The 18,052-nt window shown below is 41.8% G+C and overlaps 1 protein-coding gene across 1 annotated transcript in view; it reads left to right on the forward strand.

The window, feature by feature from the left end:
- The window catches only part of LOC310927384 (polypeptide N-acetylgalactosaminyltransferase 10-like), a gene marked incomplete at both ends in the record, with an annotated part of 41,646 nt that extends 23,901 nt beyond the window's left edge, over positions 1-17,745 (forward strand). Inside the window, 8 exons of the mRNA XM_083889679.1 lie at positions 5,226-5,411; positions 6,721-6,904; positions 9,182-9,299; positions 12,244-12,351; positions 13,130-13,351; positions 14,986-15,102; positions 17,351-17,500; positions 17,581-17,745. Of these exons, the coding sequence (XP_083745805.1) occupies positions 5,226-5,411; positions 6,721-6,904; positions 9,182-9,299; positions 12,244-12,351; positions 13,130-13,351; positions 14,986-15,102; positions 17,351-17,500; positions 17,581-17,745 (1,250 nt within the window). The remainder of the gene's footprint in view (positions 1-5,225; positions 5,412-6,720; positions 6,905-9,181; positions 9,300-12,243; positions 12,352-13,129; positions 13,352-14,985; positions 15,103-17,350; positions 17,501-17,580) is intronic.
- Between the last annotated feature and the right edge of the window lie 307 nt (positions 17,746-18,052).

The following is an 18,052-nucleotide window of genomic DNA, read 5'->3' on the forward strand; positions in this document are numbered from 1 at the left end:
TTTGTGCCTTTGTATATCCACTAGTATTTATTGTTTTACACGTGTATGGTTTTATTGTTGTCATTTTACATGTGTATAGTTTTATTGCTGTAATTTTTACAAGTGTATGGTTTTATTGTTGTCATTTTACAAGTGTATGGTTTTATTATTGTCATTTTACAAGTGTATGGTTTTATTATTGTCATTTTACATGTGTATGGTTTTATTGTTGTCATTTTACAAGTGTATGGTTTTATTATTGTCATTTTACATGTGTATGGTTTTATTGTTGTCATTTTACAAGTGTATGGTTTTATTGTTGTCATTTTACATGTGTATGGTTTTATTGTTGTCATTTTACATGTGTATGGTTTTATTGGTATAATTATTTACACCTGTATGGTTTTATTGTTGTAATTTTACAAGTGTATGGTTTTACTGTTGTCATTTTACAAGTGTATGGTTTTATTGTTGTCATTTTACATGTGTATGGTTTTAATTGCACTTATTCTTCACAAGAAATTTCAGTCCTTGTTGTCATGAGAAGGGGTCGTACACAAAGACTGATCAAGCTTCATTCATTCATTCATGTGTGTGTCTTTGTGTGTGTGTGTGTGAGGCTGCAGGGAGATAATGAGGTAATGGGCGCTCAGTGAAGTGTGAGGGAGAAGTGAGGAAGAGGGTGACGTGGAGAGGAAGGTGGAGAGCGCCGCAGACGGTCGAGGACAAAAGCAGCTAATTGAGTGTTGCCATTTAGCGACGCGGCGGCGTCAGCGCATGCGGATCGATTTTAGGCGTCTTCCCGAGGACCACATGAGTCACAGAGGACAAAGTGAGAGGCTTTGTCCTCACAGAGACACGTCTTCACCTGTATGTTTTTCACGCGTCGGACACATTTGTGTGTCTTTGAGATGTTTTTTCTAAGCTCGTGCAAATTAATTAAACGCAGTTTAGAATAAAGAGCTTATTTTCAGAGGCGTCGACAAACAACGGGGATTTGATTTAATCTCTGTGGAGAAGCGATGTGTAGCAAAGCCTGGCTTAGATCTGATGCTCAGAGTTTTGAGTCAATTAAAGGAAAACAACGACAGTGTTTTCACGTATAAACATCACATGCACGCAGAAGATGCTCCGAGTACTATCTTCGTGTACGACACTGTTGTTCTTTATTGAGCGTGTTCTCTGTCGGTGAAAGTGAGTGATTTGCTGTCCCTTTAAAAGCCTGGAGTGCGCAGTTGTGGTTCTCTGCGTTTTTTCCAGGTTCAGTAACATTTTTTTTTAAAATGTGCACCGACACTCTGACAAGAGCCCCGGGGCTAAACCGTGCCGCCTTTCATCTGCTAACGGCTAACTCGTGTTTGATCGCGGCCTCCTGTGAGAGGATGAAAGCGGCGCCGGGCTCCGGGCAAACACGAGAGCGACAACAGAAAATGGCGGTTTCTCAGACTGGCGCAGGAAAACCAGGAAAAAGTCATCAGATACTTTATTGCGATATGACGTTGTCCGAAATGTAATTGACCAGAACTATTCTGTACATCCATCAAGAGACGGACTGCCAAATAATGAGCCATTCTCTATATCCACCATCATACTGATTGACAAATAATGAGCCATTCTCTATATCCACCAAGAGACTGACTGCCAAATAATGGGCTCTTCTTTACACAGGAAAACCAGGAAAAGTCATCAGAGATACTTTATTACGATATGACGATGTCCGAAATGTAATTGACCAGAACTATTATATTCTGCCATTCTCTATATCCACCATCATACTGAGTGCCGAATAATGAGCCATTCTCTATATCCAGCATCAGACTGACTGCCAAATAATGAGCCATTCTTGATTTCTACCTACAGACTGACTGCCAGATAATGAGCTCATCTTTACACAGTTAATCCACCATCAGACTGACTGCCAAATGATGAGCCATTCTCAATTTCTACCAACAGACTGACTGCCAGATAATGAGCTCATCTTTACACAGTTAATCCACCAAGAGACTGACTGCCAAATCATGGACTCTTCCTTACACAATTAATCCACCAAGAGACTGACTGCCAAATAATACGACATTCTCCATATCCGCTTTCATACTGACTGCCAAATAATGAGCCATTTTCTATAACCACCAACAGACTGACTGCCAAATAATGAGCTCTTCTTTACAGCAAATCAACCAACATACTGATTGTATTTTCAGAATAAAATCAGTTTTTCAGAAAATTAAAACCGAATCATTTTGGTTTGTAAAAAAAAATCATCGTTAGTTGCAGGGGTTTTTACCCCCAGCTTTTTTCCCTACCCTAAACCACCCTGACATCGGTGACACCAAAGCCCTGAGATCTCCTCTGCCTCGCACTCTAACGCAGACTAATGTGTTTGCCGACACCAGCCCGTGCTCATTAGCGTGATTAATTGGCTCCTTGCTTTGGGTAAACAGCGTGCGCTTTATTCCGATGTATTCCAGGGAAAATTAACCAATCATAATTAAACACTCTGATCTTGTTCTTCTGCCTCACCTCTCCCTCACACGACGTCTCTTCGCGGAGCAAATGTTCCCCTGATTAATTTTGCCCCGGCTGCTTCTCATTAGCGTTGTCATGGTCACCTTTTTATAAAAAGAACAGGTTGATTTATGGTGGAGGAGCGCAAGCGCGGCAGCTCCGATGTTTCCTCTCAGTTTGACGGCGACCTCGCAGAGACCTGGCGCCCTTGTTCCAATGTCGAGCTTTAACGGCCTGAAGGTCGCCCGCTGTGAGACTCCATAAACACAGTGATGAAAAGTAAATATGGCCGACCTTCACCGGGCTCACCACCTGAGTATGAAGAGAGAACACCAAAATATTCCTCTCCAGTTCCTTTATATATGTGGATATAAAGCTCTAAAATAAATAAATATAATCCACTGTTTGTTGAGTATATTTCACACATTATTTAACATAATAAAAATGATGAGTATCAATGCAACAGCCTGTAAAACCAAGAAAAGTCTATTACGATATGACAATGTCAAAATCTAATCTGGATATGGAAATTCACCAACAGACTGGCTGCCAAATAATGAGCTATTCTTTACACAGTCAATCCACCAAGCGACTGTCTGGCAAATAATGAGCTATTCTTTACACAGTCAATCCACCAAGCGACTGACTGCCAAATAATGAGCCCATCTTTACACAGTTAATTCACCAAGAGGCTGACTGCCAAATAATGAGCTCTTCTTTACACAGTCGATCCACCAAGAGATCGACTGCCAAATAATGAGCTCTTCTTTACACAGTCGATCCACCAAGAGACCGACTGCCAAATAATGAGCTCTTTTTTACTCAGTCAATCAGACGCAAATCCCAAAGATGTCGTAGATGAGATGACGCGGCTTGTGGCTGAATATTAATATTTGATATATAGTTTAGTTTGTCTTTAATTTTCCTCATAAACACATTCACTGTTGTTGTTGTTTTTGCTGCAGCTTAAAGAACATTTTCATCTTCCTTCTTCTGTTTCTTTCCCTCAAACTCAGTGAGCTTCACTGATTCTGACATCAGAGAAAGTAGCTTGTAAAGTTTGAGGTTTAAAGGTCAACACTTCTCTCTCGCTCTCAGTTCCTGTTGACAGTTTATGTGGCTTTTCTTTTTGAAGGGAAAGCTGTCAAAGTTATATTTCATGTTTTTCTCTGCCTCGGGAATCACTCCGATTCAAAAACACGTCAGGGCTGCGGTCCAAGAACGAGATAGATTTTTACATGCAGTCAAAACACAAACACAGCAGAAGAGCACACGACTGAGCTCACACTCAAACATCAGCACGTTATAAAAAAGACACGTTTTCTTTATCTCAAATGCCTCAAAATGTCAAAAACAAACAAATCACATCTGTCAGAGAATCCTTTCTCACATGTAACTTCTCTGTGAACTCACATATTATCATGTCAACGTCTGATCTGGATTTATTATTTTTGAAATGTGTTATTTTGTGGGAAAAGTAACAGATTTTCAGGCGTAAATATTCACACACAACAGACATTTACAAACTATGAAGCCTTCGGTCATAAACGACAAAAAGACGTGGGGTTTCTCCATTTTGGGCTACAACAAAAAATATTTGAAAAATGGTGGTCCAAAATGGCTGCCTGCTCCTAATTCTTGTGTAATAAAAATTCATACAATCAAATGTATGAAGAAACTGACTGCCAAATAATGAGCTATTCTCTATATCCACCAAAGAGACTCCAAATAATGAGCTCTTTTTTTTACAGTTAATCCGCCAACAGGCTGGCTGCCAAACAATGAGCTCTTTTTTTTTTTTTACAGTGAATCCACCAACAGACTGACTGCCAAATAATGAGCTCTTTTTTTTTTTTTTTTTTTACAGTGAATCGACCAACAGACTGGCTGCCAAATAATGAGCTCTTCTTCACAGTTAATCCACCAACAGACTGACTGCCAAATAATGAGCTCTTCTTAACAGTAAATCCACCAACAGACTGACTGCCAAATAATGAGCTCTTCTTTACAGTTAATCCACCAACAGACTGACTGCCAAATAATGAGCTCTTCTTTATAGTAAATCCACCAATGGACTGACTGCCAAATAACGAGCCAAATAATTGTACACTTAATTCATTTTATCACATGACAATAATTTACCCTAAAAAAATTATTAATTTAAGCATCCTCAGGACTCTTGAAAACCTAATTGGAATGGAGCCATGCTTGTTTTTATTTTCTTATTATTTCAGTACGTTTAAGTTTGTATGTTTAATACATTTACAGTAGAATATGAAGCGTTTTGTGTTGTTTTAGCCTTAAAACGAGCAGCAGCAGCCGCTGACGTTTCCCTACAGATTGAGATCAGTGATGGATGGTGTTTGAGTATCTGGGCCCGCGGTGGCGCCGCAAAAAAATAAAAAAATAAAATCCATCCACCTGGTGATGAATGACTCAGACCTTTGGCTTTAATGTGCCGTGGAGCTTTTGTGTTTGCTCGTTACACTTTGGCCAGCAGGAGGCCGGCGGCGTTTGTTTCACGGGCGGCGAGTTTTACTGCGATCGTTTCAGACGGCGAAAAAAAAAAACCACCTATGACTCAGCGAAAACAGATGTCGACTCATGATTCATTTTTGTCTCTCTATTGTTTCAAAATCTGCTTCATCTTCAATTTAACAAAGGCGATAAAGAATCCTAAAAATAAACCAAGTCTGGAGTGTGACACAATAATCATAACAATAACTGTATGTGTGCAGATCACCTGAAGACGCCGCTGCTCAAATACATGGCGCGTCTGCCGAAGGTTCAAATCCTGAGGACCAAGAAGAGGGAGGGGCTAATCCGCACCCGTCTGCTGGGAGCGGCCGCCGCTAAAGGAGAGGTCATCACCTTCCTGGACTCTCACTGCGAGGCCAACGTCAACTGGCTGCCTCCACTGCTGGGTGACACACACACACACACACACACACACACACACACACACACACACACACACACACACACACACACACACACACACACACACACACACACACACACACACACACACACACACACACACACACACACACACCCGCTGAGACTCTGAGTGCCTGTTATATTCAGACCTGTTCATCACCTCATCTCACATTCCCCCAATTACCCGCCTTTTTCCCATCAAGCACTGGTGTTGAGATGTTTCTCAGCACGACGTCGTCCCGCATGGAAGCACAACCTTGTAATGTCTGTTTACACTGCACACCGTGTGTGTGTGTGTGTGTGTGTGTGTGTGTGTGTCACACATGTCTCACTACAGCACTTTATGTAATAAGAATAATAACTAAAGTTGGTTGAAACACCATTAGTGCAAAATCGCCCAAAAGTGGAACTGCAATCCAAAATGGTGGCCTTTCTGTTGGGTTTTGAACAATCAATTCAATATCCAATGTATCAATTTCCGTGCATGTACGATAAAACCTGCTGCTCTCGCCAAATTAGTCTTGTAATAGATGGTTTGTGTGTTCTGTGCTACATTTAATTTTGTCGCCAAATCCGTAATCTGGATCCGATCTGGATTAAATTTAGTGTGATGGTAGAGTGGTCCCGCACACACGTACCGAATTCTGTCCAAATCCAAGTAGGTTTGACAGAGATGAGATGCAGTTGAACAGTTTGACCCATTATAATAGATGTTTTTCATGTGTTACAATTAAATTGAATGCCAAATTCGTAATCTGGATCCGTTCCGGATGAAATTTAGTCTCATAGTAGATTACCTGACCCTGCACACATGTACCACATTCTGTTCAAATCCAATGAGGTTTGACAGAGATATGAGATGCAGTTGAACAGTTTTGCCCATTAAAATTGACGGTTTGTATGTGTTTTATTTTACATTTAAAGTGGACGCCAAATTCATAAACTGGATCTGATCCGGATGAAACTTAGTCTGATAGTAGAGTACCTGATCCTGCATACATGTACCAAATTCTGTTAAAATCCAATGAGATTTGACAGCGATATGGGATGCAGTTGAACAGTTTTCCCCTTTATAATCGATGGTTTGTATATGTTTTGTTACATTTAAATTGGACGCCAAATCCGTAATTTGGATCAGAATCACATGAAATTGGGCTTGATGGCAGAGTCCTTAATCCCGCACACGCACCACCAAATATCGGTCAAATCGGATGCGTTTTGACAGAGTTATAACGGGCAATCAGTGGGTCGATTCTTACCAAAATAACTGACTCGGATCTCTCTCTGTCTCAGACCGAATCGCCCAGAACAGGAAGACGATCGTGTGCCCGATGATCGACGTCATCGACCACGACAACTTCGGCTACGACACGCAGGCGGGCGACGCCATGCGCGGAGCGTTCGACTGGGAGATGTACTACAAACGCATCCCCATCCCCCCGGAGCTGCAGTGGGACGACCCCAGCGAACCCTTTGAGTGAGTACAACGCCGACGTTGTGGAGGCTGAGTGACAGCCGAGCGACTTATCGTCACTTATCATCAGCTGTTATTGTCTTCCGCGTGAAAGCAAAACGACACTTTAAAAATGACAGTATCTGTGTTTTCCGTCGCAGCCGTAATTCGCCCGTCGTCGTCGTCGTCTCCTTGAAGCCTCGCACTTGAGCTGTTAAAAGCGTCTGTCTGAAAACAAACAAACAAACAAACAAACACACAGACGCATTTAAAGCAGAAACGCGCCCGACAGACGTCAAGTGATGTCTTGAGCTGTAAAGCTCTCGTTACAGGCGGCGTACAACGCGGATTTTGCAGCCGGTTTATCAAAAAGGATCTCAATCCTGTCGACGCCTCTGGGTTTGAAAACCTTTGTTCAGATTTACCTCAGTGACACAAAACGACCACACGGGGCAGCAGGAGTTCAGTTTCCAGCGAGAAAAAGCAGCAAATCTTAAGAAGATCTGTGATGAAACTGCTGCTCTTCTTCTTAGAGAGAGAGAGAGAGAAAGTCGACTTGTGCCTGGTTGTATAATTAGCTGTTAGGAGTAAATGAGGTGAGACCGTAATTGATGTTGTGCTCAGTGAACGCTCTCCCCCGGTGAGGCCGCATGCAGCGAAGTAACTCACAGGTACAGGAGTGCGAGCAGAGAGGAGCCATTAAACAAAGACTTTCTATTTATTTTATGTCCATCAGTCAGGTCACGGCTTTATGTTCCTCTGTGCTCGCTGCATCACGACGACAACCGCGGTAAATCTAAACCCACTGGCTGAAGAAAATACTGACTCTCCTTTGCTTTTTCCCTACATTTTTTGTGTTTTTGTCATACTGACTTTGGCCATCAGGGGGCGTCGTGGCATCACTGTCACACTATAAAGTGTGCATTTTGAGTCGCAGAGGTTTTTTGTATGTGGGAAGTCAAGGTTACACAGGAGGAACACAAAATAAAGTGTATATATATATATATATATATATATATATATATTGATATATGTATATATATGTAGCTATACGAGTGTATATCGACATATAGTCAATATATATAGACATATATACACATATATAGATATGTGTATATACACATATACATATACACTTATATATTTCTCTATATATACACACACATATACCTACATATATAGACATATATATCTCTCTCTATATACACACATATATATGTTGATATATACAGACATATATATACATACATACAGTATATGTATATACACACACATATAGCTACATACGTATATATCTCTCTATAGATACACACATATAGCTACATATATAGACATATATCTCTCTCTATATACATACACATATATATGCTGATATATATAGACATATATAGTATATATATATATATATCTATATATACACACATATAGCTACATATATAGACATATATATACACACATATGTCGACATATATACACATGTGTATATACACACATATAGCTACATATATAGACATATATATCTCTATATAAACACACACATGTATATATATATATATACACACACACACGTATATATATATATATATATATATATATATATATATATATATATATATATACATATATACACACACACACACACGTATATATATATATATATATATATACACACATAAAATATAAAAATATAAAAATAAATATATAAAAAAATATATAAAATATAACTGTGGCTCATATTTATGGCCCCCGCCGCGCTTCTGTGGCTCGCCGTAATTGAACCTCCCCGCGAACGACTTTGGCGAGGGCAGAGAACCCAGCTGACCGCCGACTGCTTCCTGATGAAACGCCGGTTACCATGACAACTGAACCCCGCTGCACGTGTGTGTGTGTGCTGTGATGGTGTTGTACATCTTCAGGGCAGTAAGGGTGGGGGGGGATCGTTGTGCTCTCTTTGACGTAGGAGTTTTGTTCGTTTCTCACAGTGGAATCGTTCGCTCTCTGTGGGTTTTTTTTTTCCCCGAGGCTCAAGAAGTAGAAGAAGATCCATGTTGTTCCTGTGGTTGATGGACTGTGAGGATTAGCATCGCATTAACTGGGTTAACGCGATAGCACGGCGAAGAGAGCCGGGGGTCGAGGGTCAAATCCGGCTGATGAAGTTTCCCCAGTATATCTCAGATCTATAGCACTGATTTGTGTGTGTGTGTGTGTGTCTGCACCTGCTGCCCCACTTTTCCTCGCGCCTCAGGTGTTGCAGCAGCATTAGCATTAGCATTAGCAGCTGGTTCTGTGTGTGTCCTGCAGGTCTCCAGTGATGGCCGGCGGACTGTTCGCCGTGGACAGGAAGTGGTTCTGGGAGCTCGGCGGCTACGACACGGGTCTGGAGATCTGGGGAGGAGAGCAGTACGAGATCTCCTTTAAGGTAAAACATCAAACATTAGCATTTCATGCAAATGTCGCCATTAATTAGCCAAAATGACCATTAGCCAGGGTCATATTAACGACATAAAATACTTTTTTCTCCTGAAGATAACACTCACGTCTTAGTTTAATGCTGTTTTTGAAGCTTTTTCATCAAATCCCACAGCGAGGTTATTATTTCTGCCCGAGATGATCACGCTATTAAACCTTGCCACCAGCGCATGCCCAGCTGTGCCTCTCAAGTCGACTTCAGGCCCCTCAGATATTCAATTTCCCTTTTTATTAAGATCCCCATGAGCTGATAGAGCGCACACCCCCCCCCACCCCCGTTGTCTCCTGAGGTGAGAAGATTAGCATGCTCTCGCGCTAATCCTTACAACCGAACTGCTGCAGCAGCGCACGTGAAACACAATCGCTTCACATTAGCTGCTGCCCGTTAATCTGGAGCTGCGTCCTGTTAGCTTTTAGCGACACCGGTGTGGGAAGAGTCTGCGTCGGCAGCTCTCACACACTGTGATAACGTCAGAGCCCGCAGAGCAACTGTGACTCTACACACTGTAGTACACACACCAGGCCTGTGTATGGCGCTGTAACACTGCCGCAGAAGAGCTTTGCGATGGTAAACAGCATTTCAGGGGCTCCCAAAAAACAGGCTTCGGTCATCTCCTGCCTCGAATACTGTAGCGCACTGCTAACCCCCTGCTAACACTCTGCTAACGCCCTTTGATGCTCTTCTAACACTCTGCTAACACTCTGCTAACAATCTGCTAGCGCCCTGCTAACCCCTGCTAACAGGCCTCCCAATCTGTGTCGGTGTGCTAACCCTAAGTCTTTAATCAGCCTTAAAGGGCAACACATCACCTCCAAATCCCTGATGCTAGCCAACAAAGTGCTTCATGGTGTCTCAAATGCTCTGCTAAAGGCTAATGTTGAAGACTGGGTTTCTAGAGTCTTGATTGATTGAAGAAATCATGCTTCCGCTGCTGCTGAAGCCTCTGCTGCTTGTTTCCATGACAACGCCATCAAACAGTGCTTTCCTGGCAGAGCGAGAACTGACTTAATTGATAACGATGCAAAAGACTTTCTGACAATGTTTCTACTGCTGCTGCTGTTTCTGCTGCTACTTCTGCTGTTTCTTCTTCTTCTGCTGCGGTTGTTCATTCTTCTTCTTCTGCTGCTGCTTCTGCTGCTGCTTCCTTTGGTCCATCATTATTATTCATGCAGAGGAAGCAAACACACACACACACACGGCCTGAGCTGCATGTGCTGCTGCTGATGTTTTATTTATCGTCAGCCCGAGTTCCTCTTGTACTCTGAGTCAATTCCGGTTTTGTCTCTGGCAGCAGAGATGTTTTATTCATGGGTCGGAGCGAGAGAGAGTTCCTCACTCTGAGCTCAGCCTCAGATCATCTGAGCTGCGTTCGCTGGCGAAGGAAACTGTAAAAACGTGAGAGCGACAAAGAGACTCAGGCAACCAAGATGGCCGACACGGGGGGGCCATGAGGTCACGTGACCTGACGTTCCAGCTCCTTCTGATGCAACTTTTGAGAGAACTCTTCCTCAAAGTTCCCTGGAATCAGAATAGGCGTTCAGACCCAGCGCGGCTTACAGGATTACCCACAATCCTCTGCACGTGCATGATTTAAACTTTAATGACAACAATTTGAACGGACAAATGTAACTCATAAGATATGCATGAAGTTTTTGAAGGCGATGAATAATAAGAATGATGCCACGGGAGATTTAGCTGCACATGAAAGGAAACACGGAAACAGTTCAATTTATCACCACTTACCATGAATGGATCAATGGACTTTATTGATCCCAGACTGGGGAATTTCAAAATAAAATAAAGGGTACAACAGCTACTGTTGCTATAAATCGTAAGAATAGCGAGAGTTTTCGCGATGTGAGAGTTTGTGAGGTTTCTCCAATACAAACTGCAGAGTAAAGATGTGGATTTATGACGTCATAAGAGCATGAATTCTACTGCGTTTTAAATAGAACACAGAGCAGTTTTTGTGCCGTCTTTTAAATTTGCCGTTTCATTCAGATAAGGATGAATTGTTCCGCCCTTAAAAAAAGGAGACGTGATGAGTTTTTTTTTTTTTTAAACGTTTTAAACAAACCTTCCATCGCAGAGATGTTCCCTCGCTCGTCTATCTCACACAACACAGACGTCCGCCGCACGCCGCACGCCTCTCATTCCTCATTTTAATCCTTCATCTGCGGCGGAAACAATGGCCATGATTCTTCCGCTCGGCTGGCGACGGCGAAGAATAAACCCTGGGAAAGAAAAGAAGGAGAGACGGGGAAGAGGATAACGGAGACACAGAAGACTTTCAGGGGCTTTGTCTTCAAGACAAAAGGCAAAATCAAAAGCTGGATTTTAAACACAAACAAAGACAAACAGAGCAACTGCGTCTCATCTGGAGGGAATTCAAACCAGGAGAGAATTCTCAAATTTCAACACCGTCATAAGACGCCGCACCTGTGATTTAATCCAGTATTTTATATCTGACCTTGCTGCTCAGGTCACCATCATATCATAATCTGACTTCACTCCTCCTCGTCTTTCATCGCCTCCTCCGTCTCACCAGAATTTATAATCCTGTCAGAGCGGCTGCACTTCAAGCTTCGCTCTTTTCGAGGATCCTCGTCGTCACTTTTCCTTCACCTTTCCATCTGTAGGTGTAAAAAATGGAAACCTGTGATCAGTCATTGTATTTACATGATAATTATGATGTTAAAAATACATGTGAACATGTTAGTTTGACTAAAACACTTAAAAATACATGTGAACATGTTAGTTTGACTAAAACCCTTAAAAATACATGTGAACGATTCCCTACCTGTTTACTGGGACAAGGACAGACGTCCAATCAAATGGCGTTTTACAAGGTGGTGATTTCTCTGTCTCTCTGCGCCTTTCTTTGTCTCTGAAGGTGTGGATGTGTGGAGGACGGATGGAGGACATCCCCTGCTCCAGGGTTGGACACATCTACAGGAAGTACGTCCCCTACAAAGTCCCCGGTGGAATCAGCCTGGCAAAGGTGAGACGCTGCGCCGCGTTAGCTTCACAGGATCAGTCTGAGGCCGCGACCTTTCAAGCGAGGACATTTCCAAAAACTGAGGCCATTTTCAAAAAGTAGAACTCAGAAAGTAGGGACATTTTCAAAAAGTAGGGACATTTTTAGAAAGTGAGGACAGTGAGGAAATTTTCAAAAAGTAGAACTCATGAAGTGAGGACATTTTTAGAAAGTGAGGACAGTGAGGACATTTTCAAAAAGTAGGGACATTTTCAAAAAGTAGAACTCAAAAAGTGAGGACATTATCATAAAGTGAGGACATTTTTAGAAAGTGAGGACAGTGAGGACATTTTCAAAAAGTAGGGACATTTTCTAAAAGTAGAACTCAAAAAGTGAGGACATTTTCAAAAAGTGAGGACATTTTCAAAAAGGGAGGACATTTTCAAAAAGGGAGGACATTTTAAGAGAGTGAGGACAGTGAGGACATTTTCAAAAAGTAGGGACATTTTCAAAAAGTGAGGACTTTTTCAGAGAGCGAGAACTCAAAAAGTGAGGACATTTTCAAAAAGTGAGGACATTTTTAGAAAGTGAGGACTTTTTCAACAAGTGAGGACATTTTGAATAAGGTCACATGACTGATGCTACAAACACGTCTCCAGTTAGCGCTCGAGCGCGAGTTTGAATTTTGAGGACGTTTTTGCTCTAAATGAGGACAGAAGTTTGTAGCTACGTCTACGTCTTTATGACGCACGTCTTTACCGATGAAATCCATCTTTCTGCTTCTTTTACGATTTAATTCCAGAACCTGAAGCGTGTGGCCGAGGTCTGGATGGACGAGTTCGCCGAGTTCGTGTACCAGCGTCGACCCGAGTACCGCCACCTGTCGGCGGGAGACATGACGGCCCAGAAGGAGCTGAGGAACCGGCTCAACTGCAAGAACTTCAAGTGGTTCATGAGCGAGGTGGCCTGGGACCTGCCCAAGCACTATCCGCCGGTAGAGCCCCCTGCTGGCGCATGGGGGGAGGTACGGTCTTTACACTTTTACTTCTCAAAAGAAACTGAAAACATGAATAAATCAATCATAAAAACTGGAAACAGAGCGATGAAAGCACTGGATGAGGACGTCTTTTGATTTGTTCATCGCTAACGGAGGTCGTTGATTTTATTATTGGCTTATTTAAAAAGAGAAGCAGGAGGAGAAATAAATGACTATAAAGTGGAGTTTTTATGTTTGTTTACCACATTTTTCCCTCACTGCTCTCGCTCACCACAGCGGGGTCAAAGGTTAGGGTCGAACAAGGCTGGAGAAGAAAAACAGGAAAATTAAAAAACCTTCATTTCCTCTAAAGCTTCAGTTCTTTCAGTCGAAATGTTGTTTTTCTTACACTTATTAAACGCCAATGAAGGACATTTTCAGAAAGTGAGGACATTTTATAGAAAAGTGAGGACATTTTCAAAAAGTAGGACATATTCAAAAAGTAGGACATATTCAAAAAGTGAGGACATTTTTAGAAAGTGAGGACATTGTCATGAAGTGAGGACATTTTTATAAAGTGAGGACATTTTCATAGTGAGGACATTTTCAGAAAGTGGGGACATTTTCAGAAAGATAAATTTTACATAAGAGTGAGGACATTTTTGAAAAACTGACATTTTCAATAAGAGGACATTTTCAATAAGAGGACATTTTCAATAAGAGAGGACATTTTGAGAAAGTAGGACATTTTCAAAAAGTGAGGTTATTTTCAGAAAGTGAGCACATTTTCAATACGTGAGGACGTTTTCAGAGAGAGAGGACATTTTCAAAAGATGAGGACATTTTACAGAAAAGTGAGGACATTTTCAGAAAATGAGGACACTTTCAGAAAGAGAGGACTCAAAAAGCGAGGACATTCAGAAACTGAGGACATTTTCAAAAAGCGGACATTTTCTATAAGTGAGGACTTTTTCAGAAAGAGGAATTTTACAGAAAAGTGAGGGCATTTTCAATAAGTGAGGACATTCTCAGAACGTGAGGACATTTTTGAAAAGCCGTCTGTATCTGTCGTCACCGCTGACGTGCGATTCCGTGCAGAACAACGAGCAAGTAAAGTCACGCGGAATGAAACATAATGAAAATTCCAAGATCTCTGCAAAAATCAATCAAAGTGGACGACGTCACGTACAAAGACAAACTCTTACCAGTTGCCCCCTCCCATCTTGAGCTGTGTCAGCACGTTCGGTCCTTGAATTTAAGGGGAATCTGTCCTGGAAAGTCCTTGACATTTCCTTGAATTTGATCTCCGGGTTGTTGTGGCAGCGTCACAGCGCCACATGCAGCCCTGGAATATATATGACAGCGTTTAGAGACATTTTCTGTTTGCGTGTGTCCTTAAAAACAAGCAGCAGTGACATTTTAGCACATTATTGAACATCCTGTATTTAATTCACCGCATGATTTCTGTGGTTAAAAAATGCTGCGAGTCAATGTTCCCAGATTGACAGCAGAGACGCGAGCGCGTCAAGCTGGTGACGGCGATAACAGAATTCCCAGTGGTAACAAAAGACAGAGTGATGAAATGTGTCGGCAATAAGACAGAAGGATGTTTTGACTCCGGGCAACTTAATGCTAAAGATGTCAACATCTGTGTGTGTGTGTGTGTGTGTGTGTGTGTTCAGATACGCAACGTGGGCAGCGACATGTGCATGGAGATCAAACACTTTGTGTCCGGGAGCCCGATCCGCCTGGAAAACTGCGTGAAAGGACGAGGCGAGGTGGGCTGGAGTCACGGACAGGTGAGACGACAGGAAACCACAGATACAACGTAGTGGAGTTTTTAGGGCTCTTTGGAAAAAGTAGAATGTTCTGAATACCCTGCAGAAAACTGTCCAAAATAATCTTCTCTTCAAATACCTGAGAACTGCATCACTTAAATAGTAATTATGAATGTCATGTTTCCCACAGTTTGCACAATATGAAATGATCGGTTTCCTTAAAGGTTTTGCGAGGTTTCCTTTAAAGTCTGAATAAAATCTGGATAAGCAAAACAAATCATTTTTCATCAATTTTCATTTGTAGTCGCCCAAAAACAACACATGCTATGATATGGAACGATGAAGATGAAATAATAACCCATGTATAACAACTGTAATAGACAAAGACAAAAGATGCTCATACACTACCGGTCAAAAGTTTGGGCTCACCTATACTAGTTTTTTGTGTTTTCCATTAAAAGTCACACTTTTATTCATCAACAGCTGCAGACATTGACAAGATTGGAAATAATGATTTTTATTCAAAGTAATTTTGCCCTTTCGTCAAAGAACCAGTAAAACTGTTTTAGCAAAACGCGATTAGCAAACATTGTACCATTACTGGACACACTGGAAATGGGCCTCTTTACATCTATGTACATATTCCATTAAAAACCAGACGTCGTTTACCACATTAACAATGTAAAGAGTGTGTTTATGATTCATTTAATGTTGTATTCATTGAAAAAAAGGTGCCTTTCCTTCAAAAATAAGGACGCTTCTAAGTGAACCAAAACTTTTGACCGGTAGTGTATTAATTAACTATATATACATGTTATATACAATTTTTATAATATATATATATATATATATAATATTATATACAAATTATAATTTGATATGAATGGGCAAGTTTGAGGCCTCTATCTTAGAGGAACAGCTACGAGATGCATTCAAGGAACCCTGCAACTCTCATCGCGAGATGGATTCACTACTCACTCGGTCGTCATCAGCATACAGTTAAATCCCCGCTGCCCACAGTCGTCTGTGAAAACACAGCTTTTTTCCAGACATTTGACCGAACTTTTAAAGAAAAGCTAGATTTCCTTGCTAGGAAATTAAAAACGCACATTAAAACAGACTTTCTGCGAGTGCTGAGCTGCAAACGCTGCACTGCACTCGACCACAACAACGCCATCGTCCTCTCAGAGGATTGATGTTCACGCGTTCCCGGGGCCGCGCACCAATTATTTTAATGGACCGATCGTCGCGAGCCAAAGTGTTCCAGTTTGTCCACTCGCTCCTTATCCACTGGCACCAAGGAATCACAGTCACCACCGCTTTGAAATATCACAATAAATATCCCTGTTGTTGTTGTTGTTGTCGTCGAAAAACACCGTTTATGTTATGACCTGAAGACGATGGATTTGTTTAATGAGCTCACTTTTCATCTTTTGCCTTTGTGACCGACGGTGTACTTTAATAAAAACACTAAGTAATGTTTATGTTTATGTTTAATGACTGGGAGGAGATAGCTTTATGTAATATAATGTATGTATTTAGCTATAAGGGTCAAATTGAACATTTTTAAAGCAATTTAAATATTGAATTGAATATTATTAGCTTAGAATAAAGGTTTAAATGTACAAAATATTAAAAACCGCCAAACAAAAAGGGTCAAATTAGATTTTTCCCATTTTCTGTGGGAAAATCTCTGCCATTAACTTTAATATTCTCCACAAATCTACAGCAATTCATTTAAACTTCATATAACGTGGAGTTATTTGACCTTTTAAAAAAAAAAATTACACTTTGTAATATTGTCTTCCTCCCCCCCAAATAACAATACAATATTGACAGAATTTCAAAGTAAAAGCATCTGTTTTTTTTTGTTTTTTTAACATGCAACAGGTTTTTTCATCTTCTTATGTTGTTGTTGAGTCAAAGTCATCTCATCTCAGGTCTCGCCATTGTTCTCGTTACTGGACAATAACAAAAGCCCGACACATTTCTTCTGTTTCAACCTCATTTCCTTCTCGTCCTTTCACCACAACCTGTCTAGGCAGATGCTGCACATTCTGTTAAAAGGGAGTTTTTTCTTGCTAACCGTGTGAACCGGCTGACTCGATGTGAAACAAAATAAGACAGAAGTTGCTAATGACGGATTTTCCGAGTTGGAAATCTGATCTGATGGTGGCATTCCTGTTGAAACCCCTGACCAGGAACTTGGAAATTCCGGATAAACTGGCTCCGCTACGCTAACGCTGGGATTTTTACCGTGGTTTTTCAGGTGTTAACGCTCGGCTGGAGGGAGGACATCCGCGTTGGCGACCCCATGCACACGAGGAAGGTCTGCTTCGACGCCGTCTCCCACAACAGCCTCGTGACTCTGTACGACTGTCACGGCATGAAGGGCAACCAGCTGTGGCACTACAGGAAGGTACGAGAGGTCGCGTCGCTGTTTTTCAATCCCGCATTCTGGCTTCCTGTTTTAACCGCCGGTCGCCGTCTCTCCTGCAGGACAACAGTCTGTACCACCCAGTCAGTAACAGCTGCATCGACAGCAGCCCGAGCGAGCGCCGAGTCTTCATGAACGCGTGCGACCCGTCCTCCGTGAGCCAGCAGTGGCTGTTCGAGAGAACCAACGCCACCGTGCTGGAGAACTTCAACCGGGACACCAGCTGAGGGCGCCGTGCTGCGAGAACGAGGCATCTTCCGAAGGAAAACCCATCGAGGAACGATGATCTCCTTTGACCTGGTAAAAAAAAATTAAATAAAAAAGCCTTTTATCGTCTGAGCTTCTGCACAACGTCTAACTGTTGTTGTTTTTTTTCTCTCCAGATGAGATTAGAGGCTAGAAAACAAAGAAGCTGCTGCTTTGGAAACGTTGACCGCGCTGAAGCAGTTAATCTGTGACAGACTAAGAGCTCAGAGCGCTGGTCTGACCAAACTCATCCTGACTGAATCCAATCATACAGCACAAGCGTGTGAA

This window comes from Microchirus variegatus (assembly GCF_963457635.1).
Source record: "Microchirus variegatus genome assembly, chromosome: 5".
Taxonomy (NCBI): domain Eukaryota; kingdom Metazoa; phylum Chordata; class Actinopteri; order Pleuronectiformes; family Soleidae; genus Microchirus; species Microchirus variegatus.